The sequence below is a fragment of the Octopus sinensis genome, linkage group LG20 (genome assembly GCF_006345805.1).
Source record: "Octopus sinensis linkage group LG20, ASM634580v1, whole genome shotgun sequence".
Classification (NCBI taxonomy): Eukaryota; Metazoa; Mollusca; class Cephalopoda; order Octopoda; family Octopodidae; genus Octopus; species Octopus sinensis.
In genome coordinates, this window is record NC_043016.1 from 12,445,543 (window position 1) to 12,460,798 (window position 15,256).

Genomic DNA, 15,256 nt, shown 5'->3' on the forward strand with positions numbered 1-15,256 from the left:
AGAGAGAAAGAAGAAGAAAGAAAGAAAGAAAGAAAGAAAGAAAGAAAGAAAGAAAGAGAAGAAAGAAAGAAAGAAAGAAAGAAAGAAAGAAAGAAGAAAAAAAAAACAGAAGTGAAATGAAACTACAAAATTGACGAAGCTTGTTGATCACAACAGTAATAAGATTTTGAAAAAAAAAAAGAACAAAAACAAAGTGATGATAAACAATAAAAGATGCTTTGAAAAGGCCTTCCCTCACAAGTGTAAACTGGTGCAGATAAGAAATCAGAGGCAGCCACTGACTGGAAGGTGGGGGACATAGGTTGCATTATGTGCCCATAGGAAGAGAAAGAGAGGGCGAGAGAATAAATATTGTATCTAAATGACTGGTAGATGAGGTGGGGGGGGGTATAAATCACCACACAGCCACAAAGGGTCTGTGGCATATCTCCTAATAGATGAGCCTGGCGATACACCCAGTACACACATACAAATGCATAGATACACACCGATACACACACATATACACATACACATTCATAAATATATGTATCATCATCATCATCATCATTGTTTAATGTCCGTTTTCCATGCTAGCATGGGTTGGACGGTTCAACCGGGGTCTGGGAAGCCAGGGGTTGCACCAGGCTCCAGTCTGATCTGGCAGAGTTTCTACAGCTGGATGCCCTTCCTAACGCCAACCACTCCGCGAGTGTAGTGGGTGCTTTTTACGTGCCACCTGCACAGGTGCCAGGGGGGGTCCGGCATCGGCCATGATCGGTTGGAGATTTTAACGTGCCACTGGCACAGAAGCCAGCCCAGGTGGCGCTGGCAATGGCCACATTCGAATGGTGCTTTTTATGTGCCACCGGTACAGAAAAAAAAGAAAAAAAAAGCACCATCCGAACGTGGCGTTGCCAGCGCCGCCTGGGCTGGCTTCCGTGCCGGTGGCACGTTAAAATCTCCAACCGATCGTGGCCGATGCCGATACAGTAATCCCTTGCCATATTGTGGTTCACCTATTGCACCCTCAGTACATCATGGATTTTTCAGGCTAATATAGGTAAATTTATATCTATTTCTTTATTGCCCACAGGGGGCTAAACACAGAGGGGACAAACAAGGACAAACGGATTAAGTTGATTATATCGACCCCAGTGCGTAACTGGTACTTAATTTATCGACCCTGAAAGGATGAAATGGACTCCTCAGTATATCTGGGTTTCTGTGGCTGATTGGTGTTTATATTTTTTCAGATTTTAATTATTTCTGAGGTAAAATAAGCATTTTCATGCCTAACAATTAATAAGTAAAAAATACAGTCACAGTACTGCACTGTATAACACATTAATTAAAATATATTAAAAGCAAATACTTAGTGTACCGTAGATAAGTAAACAAAGAATCACACATACTGTATGAGAAAAGAAACTTGGGAGGTGGGTGTGTGGTGGTGTTTGGTATTTATAATAAAATAAATACATACAAATTATAAAAATAATAATAAAAAATTTACAGTACAGAACTGTTTCTACTTTGTGAATTTTCAACAATCATGTGGGTGGGGTTGAAACATAACACCCGTGATAGTTGAGGGATTACTGTACACACATAGACATTCATATATAAAAACATAAATAATCATACACAAACACATACATATGCATACATACACACAAACACATGTCCTTTGTGTTCATTCCCATCTCCAACCTACTGCACACAATCTATTCTCAATTGACAAACCTCCCCCCCCACAACCCAGCTTCCAGACACCACCTTACCCCTCACCCACGTCTGCCACCCACTGCATTCCCCTCCATTGTCTCTCATGGACCTGCCTGCACACTATAAGCCATCGTTGAATTTCTTCCCCCACAGCATATCCTTCCAATACCCACTACCCCTGCTACTCTAGCTGTGCCCACACATCATGCTCCACCCCCACCTATCTACCACTCTCCTTTTGCAATCTCATAAGCCCACCCACCAACTCTCCCTCTTCAATAACCAGTCCACTCACCCCACTCCTACCCACCATATCTTCACCATTTTCTCTCTCCCCACTCCCCTGTGAAGTAGCCATGATTTCTCCTCTAATGCAAGACCCATTTTGCTCTCCCTCAATACTACTCCTCACCTCAGTTGAAGGGATCTTATTTTGCAAGTTACATGGCAACCTCACAAGTGCTGGTGCCACATAAAAAGCACCCAGTACACTCTGTAAAGTGGTTGGCGTTAGGAAGGACGTCCAGCTGTAGAACCATGTCAGAGAGCAGAGTTTGGTGCAGTCATCTGGCTTTTCAGTTCCTGTCAAACCATCTGGGTTCAGACCCACTGTGTGGCACCTTGGGCAAGTATCTTCAACTACATCCTCAAACCAACCAAAGCCTTGTGAGTGCATTTGGAAGATGGAAACTGAAAGAAGTTGTTATATACCATGATGATGATCATCATCATTTTATGTTCATTTACCATGGAAGTGTGAGTTGGGAGGTTTGACAGGAAATGTCAAGTAAGAAGACGGCACCAATCCCTGCTATCTGCTTTGGCTTGGTTTCTTACAGATGGATGTCCTTCCTAATGCCAACCACTGTACAGAGTGTACTGGGTGCTTATTATGTAGTACAGCCAAGAAAAAGAGTTGCCATGAACTCACTGTGATGAGTGGGAAATCCAGTGTTTTGGACAATGTCCTTCCTTCTTCAGAGAAAAGTTGAAAAGAGGAAAATTAATGAGGCACAGCAGAGTTTTACATTTACTGACTGCAAATTAGAGGATGCACAACTGCTGTGTCTCATTAATTTCGCTCTTTTCAACCTTTCCCTGAAAAAGGACATTGTCCAAAACGTTGGATTTTCCACTCTTCACGGCAAGTTCATGGCAACTCATTTTATTAATTTTACCATGTAATAGAAATTTTGATGATACGGACCAACACCAACCTGCTTGGAGTCTGTCTGATCAAGTGTGACCATGTGTGTATGTGTGTCTGTGAGTGTGGGTGTGTGTGGGTGCATGTGTGTGTGTCTGTGAGAGTGTGTGTGTCTAAGTATGTGCATGTGTATGTGTGTGGGTGTGTGTCTGTCTGTGAATATGTGTATGCATGTGTGCCTGTGAGTGTGTGTGCATGTATGCTTGTCAGCATGTGTGTGTGTGTGTCTCTGTGAGCATGTGTATCTGTGAGTATGTGCATGTGTGTATGAGCATGTGTGTGTATGTGTGTTTGCTGCCCCCCCCCACCATTACTTGACAAATAGTATTGGTTTGTTTACATCCTTGTAACTTAGCAGTTCAGTAAAATGGACCAATAAACTAAGTAGCTAACTTAAAAAATAAGTGTTGGGGTCGATTAGTTTGAGTAAAAACCCTTCAAGGTGGTGCCCCAGCATGGCCACATTTCAATAACTGAAACAAATAAAAGATAGAAGATAGCAAACAAAACTAGTCAAATATTTCCAATTACCTTTTTCTGCTAGCATCAAATTTGTCTGTAGTTCAGAATTCTTTAAATTGAGATCTTTGATCTGTTGAGATTGACTTGTGGTTTTTAGAAATAATTCTTTGTTTTTATTCATCTGCAAAGAAACAAAACAACAATCACATCGGTTCTTAAAGATTCATTAATATTGGTTCCAAATTATGCCACAAGGGCAGCAATTTTGCAGGAGGGATTTAGTTGATTACAATGACCCCAGTGTTCAATTGGTACTTATTTTATCTACCCTGGAAAAATAAAAGGTAAACATGACCTCAGTGGAATTTGAACTCAGAATGTAAAGATGGAGGAAATGCTGCCAGTTCATTGCCTTAAAAGATTCATTAATATTAGTTTCTAAAATGGAAAAAAAAAACCTAATTATTTATTATTTTTTTGTGAGAGGTTGGGCATAGTGAGTTCAGAAATATAAAATAAAAGGGTAAAAAGTAAAGACCCCCTTCGGTCATGAATGACCATAGGAATGCACTAAAAAGTTCCCCTCTGAAGCACTAGCCTGGGCAAGGTTGTTGATGCATACCAGCCTCCTCTCTCCACATCACCGTTGTTATCCAAGAGAAAAGCAAAGCCTGATACAGCTTGGCACCTGTGATGTCGCAACTCATTTCTACAGCTGAATGAACTGGAGCAACGTGAAATAAAGTGTCTTGCTCAAGAACACAACACACAGCCTGGTCTGGGAATCAAACTCACTACCTCCTGAGCGTGAGCCTGATACTCTAACCACTGATCATGTGCCTTCATTGGAATATAAAATACCAGTCATGTAACGGGGCTGATACAATTATTAAGCCCCTTTGTTCAAAATTGCTGGCCTTGTGCCTATATTAGAGAGTTCAATGGATTTCTGAAACAACTTAGAAGTAAATGGGTGGAACCACTCATCATGATTGTGAGTAGGGAAGGACTCAATCTGCTGCTTCCTGCTTCTTGATGATAGGAAGATCAACCAGTTGTAGAAACCATCCCCAAGCTGAGTTTGGAGCTTAGTGCAGCCCTTCAACCACTAGCATAGCTAGAGGGGGTGGGAAGAAGGGGGTGGTCCACCCCCACCCCCACCCCGGGAAGCATTTTTGGTCTGCTGTAGGCAATATGTAATTTTTTGGGAGGCTGGGGGTGGTAAACTGAAAGGCTTCCCTGGGCAGCACAAACTCTAGCTACGCTAGTGCCTGCAGCTCCATGCATCTTGTCAAACCATCCAAACCATGCCAGCAAGGAAAATGGATGCTAAATGATGATGATGATGATGATAACATACAAGATGGATGGACAGAGCTGTTAGAATGTCAGAAAAACATATGCCTTGTGGCATATGTTCCAGTTCTGTACATTCTGAGTTAAATTTCTGCCAAGAAAAATTGTGCCTTTCATCTCTCTGGGGCTGATGAAATGAAATACCAGTGAAAAACTGGGATGAAAAGTGATGACGCTGACACTTAGATTCAAAACAATTATTATTATTGTTGCTGTTGTTGTCTTGCTAGAGAGGAGGTACATGGCTGACCCTTATATACTGAGGTGGGTGGGAGGAGTTGAGAAGCAGATAAATGGAAGATAGTGATGGGAGTGCCTGAGCAAATTTTCAAGTTACAAGAAGGTGGGCATAAATGGATCATTGGAGGGGAAGGAAGAGTGGCTGCTCTCCTAGAGTGTGAGGGAGAGTAACAGATGGTGAAAGATGGAGGTGGAGGTGAATGCAGTGAGTAATAAACAAAAGAGGCTGTGTGGAGAGGGTGAGGTGAGAGACATTGGAGTGGTTCAGAGAGGAGGACAGATCAGAAAGTATCCGAATGATGTGCAAGGAGCAGGAGTGGTTGAGAAGGAGATATAGAGGTATATAAGGGAGCTATAGTAAGTGGGGGGCGGGGTAGAAATGAGAAGGCAGAAAAGGGAGAAGGGGTTTAGAATAGAGTATAGCAAAGGAGAGAGATCAGTGGTTGAAGGCATGAAAAAGAGGTGATTGGTGGAAAAAACGTGGGCAGGGATACTGATGAGAAATAGAAGTGGTTCCAGGAAGGGAAGAGGGATGAAAGTAGATAGAAGGTAGGGGATGAAATATGGACCAATTCAGCTCTTAGATGATTACTACAGCTGAGTAGTACCGTTTATAGGGAAGTCACAGGAATTAGGGGATAAGGATAGGGGAAGGGAAAGCTTGATGGAGAGGAGGGTTTGCATGTACAAGAATACCAAGTGGTTTTAGGATACCAGTTTTGCTGTAACAGACAGGTCTCCTCAAGTAGAACAGATCGCTAATCATCTCGGTCCTCTGTCATTTCCTTATCATCATTTTAAGAATTTGAGGAGTTCTTTACTAATCTAAACAAAATTGTTAGCCTGGTGTTTTTATTCTTTTTATTCTTTTATTTGTTTCAGTCATTTGACTGTGGCCATGCTGGAGCACCGTCTTTAGTCAAACAAATCAACTCTAGGACTTATTCTTTGTAAGCCTAGTACTTATTCTATCGGTCACTTTTGCCAACCCACTAAGTGATGGGAACGTAAACACACCAGCATCGGTTGTCAAGCGATCTTGGGGGGACATATACATTTATACAACGGGATTCTTTCAGTTTCCGTCTACCAAATCCACTCACAAGGTTTTGGTCGGCCTGAGGCTATAGTAGAAGACGCTTGCCCAAGGTGCCACGCAGTGGGACTGAACCCGGAACCATGTGGTTGGTAAGCAAGCTACTTACCACACAGCACTTCTGCGGTGTATTAAAGGAGATCTTATAAAGTATTTTGCATGGTTTGATAATCCCTTACTAGGACTGAGAGAGGGAGAGAGAGAGAGAGAGAGTTAACATAAAAAGTATAGAATGAGTGTGCATACTAGACTTGGTAGCAAGCAATGAGTTAATGAATGCTGTGTGTGTGCACATGCACACACACACACACACACACATGCATGTATGTACATACATATATTTATACACATACCTCCTCCTGAAGCCTGCTGTCTAGTTTTTCTTTAAATTCTTCATATACAACTTTTTCTTGTTTTACATCGAATCGACATCTTTCTGAGTTCTGTTTTGCAATCATTATTTCTTGATTCAATTTGTAAATATCCTTAGCCATTTCTTCTTGGCCTGCAGAGACAACAACAACAAAAAAAGTTACAGTCAATATCTCTATTTAATAAAAGCCAATATAAATATTGTTTGGCTTGTTGATTCCTGCAGTCAAGTTTCTACACTGTATAGGGAGAAAGAGAAAGAATGAGAGAGAGAGAGAGAGAGCAAAAGAGAAAAAGAGAGAGAGAATTAACATAAGAACTATGGAATGAGTGTGCATACTAGTCTTGGTAGCAGGCAATGAGTTAAGAAATGTTGTGTATGTGCAAGCATGCACACATGCGCGTGCGTGCAAGCACACACACACACTGAGAAAGAGAATCCCAGAGACAGAGGAGGTGAAGGAATCATCACTACCATTTAATGTCTGTTGTCCATGCTGGCATGGATTCTACAGCTGGATGCCTTTCCTAAAACATCAACTACTTTACAGAGTATGCTGGGTGCTTTCACATGGCACCAACACAGGACTGTTGCAGGACAATTCTCTTCATCAAAGAAAGCGGCCTTAACACTTCTGCCTAGGAGTTTGAGTCTTCTTGAGCACAACAAGGCGCCGGCATCTCAGTCCTTTGTCATCTCACCTGAAAAGTTAAGCGTTCTGGAAACACACACACACACACACACATATATATATATACATACACACACATATATATAGTAATTGAAGTATTATATCCATTACAGCCGATCTTACCAATTGGTTTCACACTAGCAATTCAATGGTGTGTTTGGTAACAGTCCGATTATGTAATCCTGCACTCATCAGAGGTAGCCATTATATATATGTATATAAATGAATGGATTTATTCCTATTTTTACAATAAGGCACCTACTGTTCCAGAAAAGTGGATATCACTAGAATTCATTAGACGATAATTAATGTTGTTGTATTATACTGACCCTGAAAAGATGGCAGCCCAAGGTGGTCTTGGTGTGATCAGAAATCAGAATGTAAAGAAACATAACTGAAACCTACAAAAACATTTTGTCCTACATCCTGCTTATTCTATACCCTACTAACTTAAAAAGTTAATAACTATTTCTAAGATAAGGGCAGTAAGTGGGTAGAATTGCAAGCACGGTGGGGGAAATGCTTAGCAGCATTTTGTCCATCTTTATGTTCTGAGTTCCAGTTCTGTCAAAGTCAACTTTGCCTTTCATCCTTGGGGAATCAATAAAATAAGCACCAGTTGAGCATTGAGGTGGATGCAATTTATTTACTCCCTCTGAAATTGCTGGCCTTGTACCACAGTTTGAAACCAATAAATATTTCTAAGACAGGTATCACAAGTCAGGGGAGAGGGTTGGTTGATTGAACGCTTTCAAGTACTTGACTGGTTCTTTACTTCATGGATCCCAGAAAGATGGAAAACAACATCATCATCATCATTTAATGTCGTCCTTCCATGCTGGCACGGGTTGGGCAGTTTGACAGGAGCTGGCTAGTTAGGAGCCCACACCAGACTTCTCTGTCTGTTTTAATATGGTTTTTACAGCTGGATGCCCTTCCAAATGCCAACCACTTTACGGTGTGGACTGGATGTTTTTTACATGGCACCTGCACTGGTGGGGGTCAACAAGTGACTTTACAAAACAAGTAGAATTTTAATTTGGGGCTCAAAAAAAACTGTAACTAATTATCAAAAAGTATTTCCAGCTGATTTAATTTATTTTCAATTTATTCCAAATTTACTTACGTGCTTGTAGTTCCTCTTTTTTCCGGATAGTTTCAGCATGGAGCCTGATGAAAAACAGAGACACATAATCATATAGAACTGCTGATCATTTATTTACTTTCTTTTACTTGTTGCAGTCATTTGAGTGTGGCCATGATGGGGCACCACCTTGAATGGTTTTTAGTCACACAGATCGACCCCAGGACTTACTTTTTAAGCCTAGTACTTATTCTATCATCCTCTTTTGCTGAATTGCTAAGTTACAGGGATATAAAAACACCAACACAAATGCGCGCACACACACACGCATATATATATATATATATGTGTGTGTGTGTGTGTGTGTGTGCATTAACGTTTCATCCCCTTCTCCTCCTTTCCCCTTTTTCTCTTTCTCTCAACATCCAATTCCTTCCCTTACATGAAGGAACCTACCCAGTATTCATTCTATATCGAGTGAAAAAACGGTATGGATGATTTGTTTTGGAGTCTAATAATACCATGTATGCCTATGAAGATTTACAAACATACTTTCCCAATGATACTCGATTTACCTACCATTATAAACAATACCAAATGTTTTTTCTCAAACCTTTTATGATGTGATACAAGTCTTTGGTGTAGCAATTGCATGCGGCTGAAGAAGGCTTTTGAACTATCTGTTATGTCGATTATGCATTGATGTAAGAATAAGTTGTTCTATAAAGCCCAAAACATATGTACCGCAACATCCTTTGTGTCCTGTTTTTCATTTATTTCATTTGATACATACTCTTTTACTCTTTTACTTGTTTCAGTCATTTGACTGCGGCCATGCTGGAGCACCACCTTTAATCGAGCAACTCGACACCAGGACTTATTCTTTTGTAAGCCCAGTACTTATTCTATCGGTCTCTTTTGCCAAACCGCTAAGTAACGGGGACATAAACACACCAGCATCGGTTGTCAAGCAATGCTAGGGGGACAAACACAGACACACAAACACACACACGCATATATATACATATACGACGGGCTTCTTTCAGTTTCTGTCTACCAAATCCACTCACAAGGCTTTGGTCGGCCCGAGGCTATAGTAGAAGACACTTGCCCAAGGTGCCACGCAGTGGGAATGAACCCGGAACCATGTGGTTGGTAAACAAGCTACTTACCACACAGCCACTCCTGCGCCTATATATATATATATATATAGGATGGGGTTCTTTCAGTTTCCATCTACCAAATCTACTCACAAGGCTTTAGTTGGCCTGAGGCTATAGTAGGAGTCACTTGCCCAATGTGTCTCACAGTGGGTCTGAACCCAGAACTATGTGGTTGGAAAGTAAGCTTCTTACCACACAGTCACTTATTTATTTATTTATGTGCAGATATAGCTATGAGGTGGAGAAGCTTGGTTCCCAACCATGTAGTTGAGGGTTCAGTCCCACTCTATTGCACCTTGGGCAAGTATCTTCTACTAAAGCCCTGATCTGACCAAAGCCTTGTGAGTGGATTTGGTAGATGTGAACTGGAAGAAGCCCATTGTGTGTATATATATATGTATATATATATGTATATATATATATATATATATATATATATATCATCATCATCATCATTTAATGCCTGTTTTCTGTGCTGGCATGGGTTGTACTATAAGGTGTGGCTGTGTGGTAAGAAGCTTGCTTACCAACCACATGGTTCTGGGCTCAGTTCCACTGCATGGCATCTCGGCTAAGTGTCTTCCACTACAGCCTCGGGCTGACCAAAGCCTTGTGAGTGGATTTTGTAGACAGAAACTGAAAGAAGCCTATTGTATGTATATATGTTTGTGTTTGTCCTCCTACCATTGCTTGACAACTGAATTTGGTGTGTTTACGTCCCCGTAACTTAGCGGTTCAGCAAAAGTGATCGATAGAATAAGTACTAGGCTTACACATGGTGATTTAAACAGCATGATTATATTGGGAATAATCAGTAAGCCTTCATTTATAAATGCCAGAACAACATTACTATGGCTTCTGGAAAATGAAATATCATTGTCACTTCCAACACAGATCTGGTTTTTTCAATTTCTCAAACTGATATATGGTTAGTATCACTTTCTTTACTACGTATGGAACCTTAGAATCCTTGTGAAAGAGGAAGTGGATTCTGCAGAAATCATTCTTATAAAATATATGAGATTCTGCACGAAGTCACATTACAATTGTTGAAAACTATAAAGGAAAATTATCTGAAAAATAGAATAAATAACACAAAAGTTCTGGGGTTGATTTGTTTGACTAAAGGCAGTGCTCCAGCATGGCTGCAGTCAAATGACTGAAACAAAAAAATAAAAGAATATATTCGATTAATTAGAGAGGGACAGAAAATAGAAAATATGAGAATGTTTATCGATCGCTACAATTATTTTGACCTATCTAGCATTGATCCCTCACAGTAAGGATACTTAATAACTGGTTTAGGTGTATCTGTCGATGTAGATGTGTCTCTTCAGATGATTGAAAGATGTATCTCATTAAAATAACGTCTGTTCCACAAGTTTTCTTCACAGTATGTGTATACAAAAGCAACAAATTAAGGGACAGAGCTTCATTATTATAGAAGATTAATAATAAATATAAGAAGCAGAAAGAAACAAATATACAATACAGCGAAAAAAGTATTAAATGTAACTGTTAGCAGATATGGATGTATAATGCCCTCGCTTAGGTTGTATGGCACATGTACACTTGCTCATACAAACTTACATCAAGATATAAGCATGCGCATATGGTTAGAAAAAGTCAAAGGCTATGAACCAACCTCTCCTTCACCAAGGTACTTTTTCACTAGAGCTCATAAATATTTTCTTTATTAATATATCAGAGAAGCAGGAAGCTACTTACAGTTTCTCAGTTTCAAGTTCATTTTTCAGGACAGCATTTTGTTCTTTGATTGTACTGTAATCAATCATCTGAGGAAGAATAATGATTATTCATTATAGATCATTCATTATTGATTATTCATTACAGATTATTCCTTGTAGGAACATGAGCAAAGAATGATAATTTAAAATAATAATTTTCAAGGATTTTATTATGAAGATTGGTGTGTAGAAAGATCTAAGCAGTATTATAGGATCACAAGCAATTCATTGGAGGTCCCTATGTAACATAACCATTGCACACATAGGCATTTGGTCTCATGTTCTAACAATTTTACCAGTCTACAGCTCTGGACTGACAATGTATTTTATTAAATGTAAAAGGATGAAAAACTAAGCTGACCTAGGTGGGATTTGAACTCAGAGCACAGAGATATGAAACAAGCACCATACACAGCAATGCATTTTGCCTGATGCTGTAATAACTTCAATTTGGATTTGTGAATGTCGGTAGTTGATGGGAAAAATATTGGCAAAGAAGGAGTTACAAAGATCTACAGTTCTAGTAAGAAATTATTGAGTGTAATTAGTACCAAGTGAAACCAAACATTGCAAATTAGGTTTTTGTAATTTAGTCTCTGATCATTTATATATTTATTTTACATTTTTTTTTTGTTTTTATTTTTTTTTTTCAGATAATTTTCCTTTATAGTTTTCAACAATTGTAATGTGACTTCATGCAGAATCTCATATATTTTATAAGAATGATTTCTGCAGAATCCACTTCCTCTTTCACAAGGATTCTAAGGTTTCATACGTAGTAAAGAAAGTGATACTAACCATATATCAGTTTGAGAAATTGAAAAAACCAGATTTGTGTTGGAAGTGACAATGATATTTCATTTTCCAGAAGCCATAGTAATGTTGTTCTGGCATTTATTAATGAAGGTTTACTGATTATTCCCAATATAATCATGCTGTTTAAATCACCATGTGTATGTCTGAGGGATTCTGCAAACTACATGTCCAACAATCACTTTGGATATAATTACAATTATCTCAGTTGTTCATTATTATAAATTATCATTATTAACTTTTTCAATCTTGCAGCTAATATATCACTGATATTTCAATGAACACTTGCATTAATAGCCTCTTATTTTGACTGATAATCTGTGTATTTTGTTAAATTTATGAAACAATATTAGGCTTCCACATCTGCAAAATCATTCTATGATGAATGGATAACTTTATTTTTTTCCTTGGGACTGTATTTAAGTCAATGACAATTACAATTAACGATGAAGAGAACAATGACAACAATGATACTGGTAACAACAGACAATCACAATGCCTTCGGTATGTATGCGTGTGTATATAAACAAGTTTTTAAGCAACCACATTTTTGTGTGCACTTTCTAAGCTTTGAAACCAAGCATTTCTAATAATAATCAATGTTATGACACAGAAGTCAAAGTTTAAAGTTAAAATCAGTTAAAAATATGTTGGTTATGGCAACAGATAGTTGTGAGGATGATATAAATTTTTGAATAAGAAAAACGATGGGGAAAACTAAAGATCAACATGATGGGAGAAAGAACAATTTTAGTTCCAATGACAGTGATGATAATACCCAGGAGCCTGAATCAGCCAATATATGACAATGTTGATTGTTATTCTAATCTTCATTACTGGTAAGAAATTTAAGTTTAAATTTATATTTATATTAAATCTAAAAGAGAAAAACAGATTTTTTTTTTGATAAAAAAACAACTAAGAACACTTTTAAGATAATAAGGAAGTAATAACACAAGAGAAAATTTACAAACTAAAATAGAACTTAGTGACATACATCACGAAGTTTTGCATTCAAGAAATCGTTATGTTTGGTTGCTGTTATTTCTTTGTGCCGAGCCTCTTGAATTGCAGTCTAAATTAGAGAAAAAAATATGAAAAATGAAAAAAAAGTGATTATGAATTGTACAATATGTCATCAAAAAGTGAAACAGTGTGTTGGAAATGATGGGTGTTTCAGTATAAATTAATATGTTTTAAGTTACCTGAATGTTTAATTTAGGAAAATATTAATTAACAGTTTTGATAAAGCAAACAGAAAAAATAAATACAAAAAAAAAAGGGAAAACAGTGTGGTATTTTAGAGTTCCATATATAATGGAAATGACACAGAATGGCTAAATGGTTAAGAAGTTTATTTCCCAGTCATGAGCACTTGAATTTGATTCTACTGTATGGCTTCTTTGGGCAAGAATTTTTCAAAAATGCCTCGCATCAACCCAAAACCTGCAAGTGAAATTGGATAGATGGAAATTGTGTGGAAGCTTGTCACAATGTCATGCTGATTCCACCAAGAATAATGATAATTCTGAGGAATATTCAGCCACTTACATGTTAATTCAATGAACAGGTAATTCAGTTGATTGAACAACTGAAATAATCAACATCAAAACTGATGAAGATCCTTCTATTACAAAGGAGAAATACCAAATTTTTTTTTGTTTGGTTTCCCTTTTTAGTTTCTTCAACATTTTTTCCAATTGATTTCATATTTGGTGTATTGGTGTAGGTTTGCATGATAATCACTGACATGAAATTCATTTTCGCCATAAATCAATAAATAAAGAGTTAACAGCTTTTAAAGTTTGCGAATTTTGGGTAATTTTAGCTAATTGAAAACCACAGATATATAGGTGCCTGTTTCCATAGTAACAAGCCAAACTGTTATCAAGCTGCTTACCCATGTGGTCATTTTTCACTTATTAAATGCTTAAAACACATGAGGTCAGAAGGAGGTGGTTGTAAAAGTAATACCTAAATAGGCCTTAAATCATGCACCAATATTTTTTTTTGGTTGGTGGGTGTTGCATAATTGTTTGAGTTCCCATATGTAAAATACAAATTCGCAAAAATTTTCTGAAAATTCCCCAAAATACAGGAGTTATTCCCCAAAATACAGCATGCATAAAGCAAGTTATCTTGCAGGAATTCCCAGCTGCCTCTATGTCACAGAACTGCAGCTCCTCCTCCCTATCGTCTAATTTCTTGGTAAGGGTATCCCTAAACCTCTGACCATGTGAAGGGCTCCTAAGCTTCCAAGTCCTTCTTTTCCAGATTGGTCTGGTTTTTGGTATCCTTCTGACCGCAAGTCTAAAGTCATTAATTACTAGTCTATGCTGAGGGGTACACTCTTCACGAAGGAGGGTCTTTGTATATAAGAGCAACCATGCATCCTACTGTCTGGTGAGAATGAAATCAATCTGACTAGTGGAGTCACCTGATCGATAGGCTATCAGGTGACTAGCTGGCTTCCTGAAGTTGGTGCTGCAGATCAATAGATTATTTGCAGTGCAGAACTCCAGGAGCCTAGTTTTCTCTTCATTTCTGGTACCAACTCCATGGCTCTCATGTACACCATGGAAGATACCAGGTTGCTGTCTGACATGCCCATTAAAATCTCCAGTCACAAAGATGAGATCATTGTCACTCGTCTTTGAGGTAGCCTGTTGAAGAATATCATAAAAGTGATCGTTCTGTTCTTTTGGTAGGCCCGCTTGTTGGGCGTAGGCAGAGATAATTGTAGCTATACCATTCTAGACTAGCCTGAGTTTAAGTACTCTATTGCACACCCTCACCACCTCTATGATCTTATCCACCCATTTCTCTGCAAGAAGTATGCCCACACCCTGTATTCCATCACTATTACCTTCCCAGAATATATCCCAAAAGGATTAGAGCCATTAGCGTCTGAGTTGTCCATGGGGTTAAGCACTTTATGGATGTGAAACCACTGGTAACTCTATGACCAGACATATACTTAACTGAATATATACATACACACATAATTATATATATATATATATATATACACACACACACACACACACATATATATATATACACATATGTATATAAATACATACACACACATACACACACACACAGAGTTTTAGTCTACCTAATCCATTCACAAAGCTTTGGTTGACCTGGGTCTATAGTAGGAGATATATATCCAAGGTGCATTGTAGTGGGACTGAACTCAAAACCAAGTGGTTAGGAAGTAAACTTCAAAACCATACAGCCATGCCTGAATATTAAAATTGATCCATAAACTTAATTTTAACATAGAAGCAAGAGGGAAGAGGAAAATCGACTT

General features: G+C 38.4%; 1 protein-coding gene across 1 annotated transcript in view; it reads right to left on the reverse strand.

Annotated features, from left to right (window-relative positions):
- Window positions 1-2,794: 2,794 nt before the first annotated feature.
- Window positions 2,795-15,256, reverse strand: part of LOC115222680 (oral-facial-digital syndrome 1 protein) — a 49,635-nt gene continuing 37,173 nt past the window's right edge. Inside the window, exons 13-18 of the mRNA XM_036511514.1 lie at window positions 12,938-13,015; window positions 11,108-11,175; window positions 8,259-8,302; window positions 6,422-6,573; window positions 3,446-3,557; window positions 2,795-2,805 (exon numbers count right to left, since the gene is read on the reverse strand). Coding sequence (XP_036367407.1) covers window positions 2,795-2,805; window positions 3,446-3,557; window positions 6,422-6,573; window positions 8,259-8,302; window positions 11,108-11,175; window positions 12,938-13,015 — 465 coding nt within the window. The remainder of the gene's footprint in view (window positions 2,806-3,445; window positions 3,558-6,421; window positions 6,574-8,258; window positions 8,303-11,107; window positions 11,176-12,937; window positions 13,016-15,256) is intronic.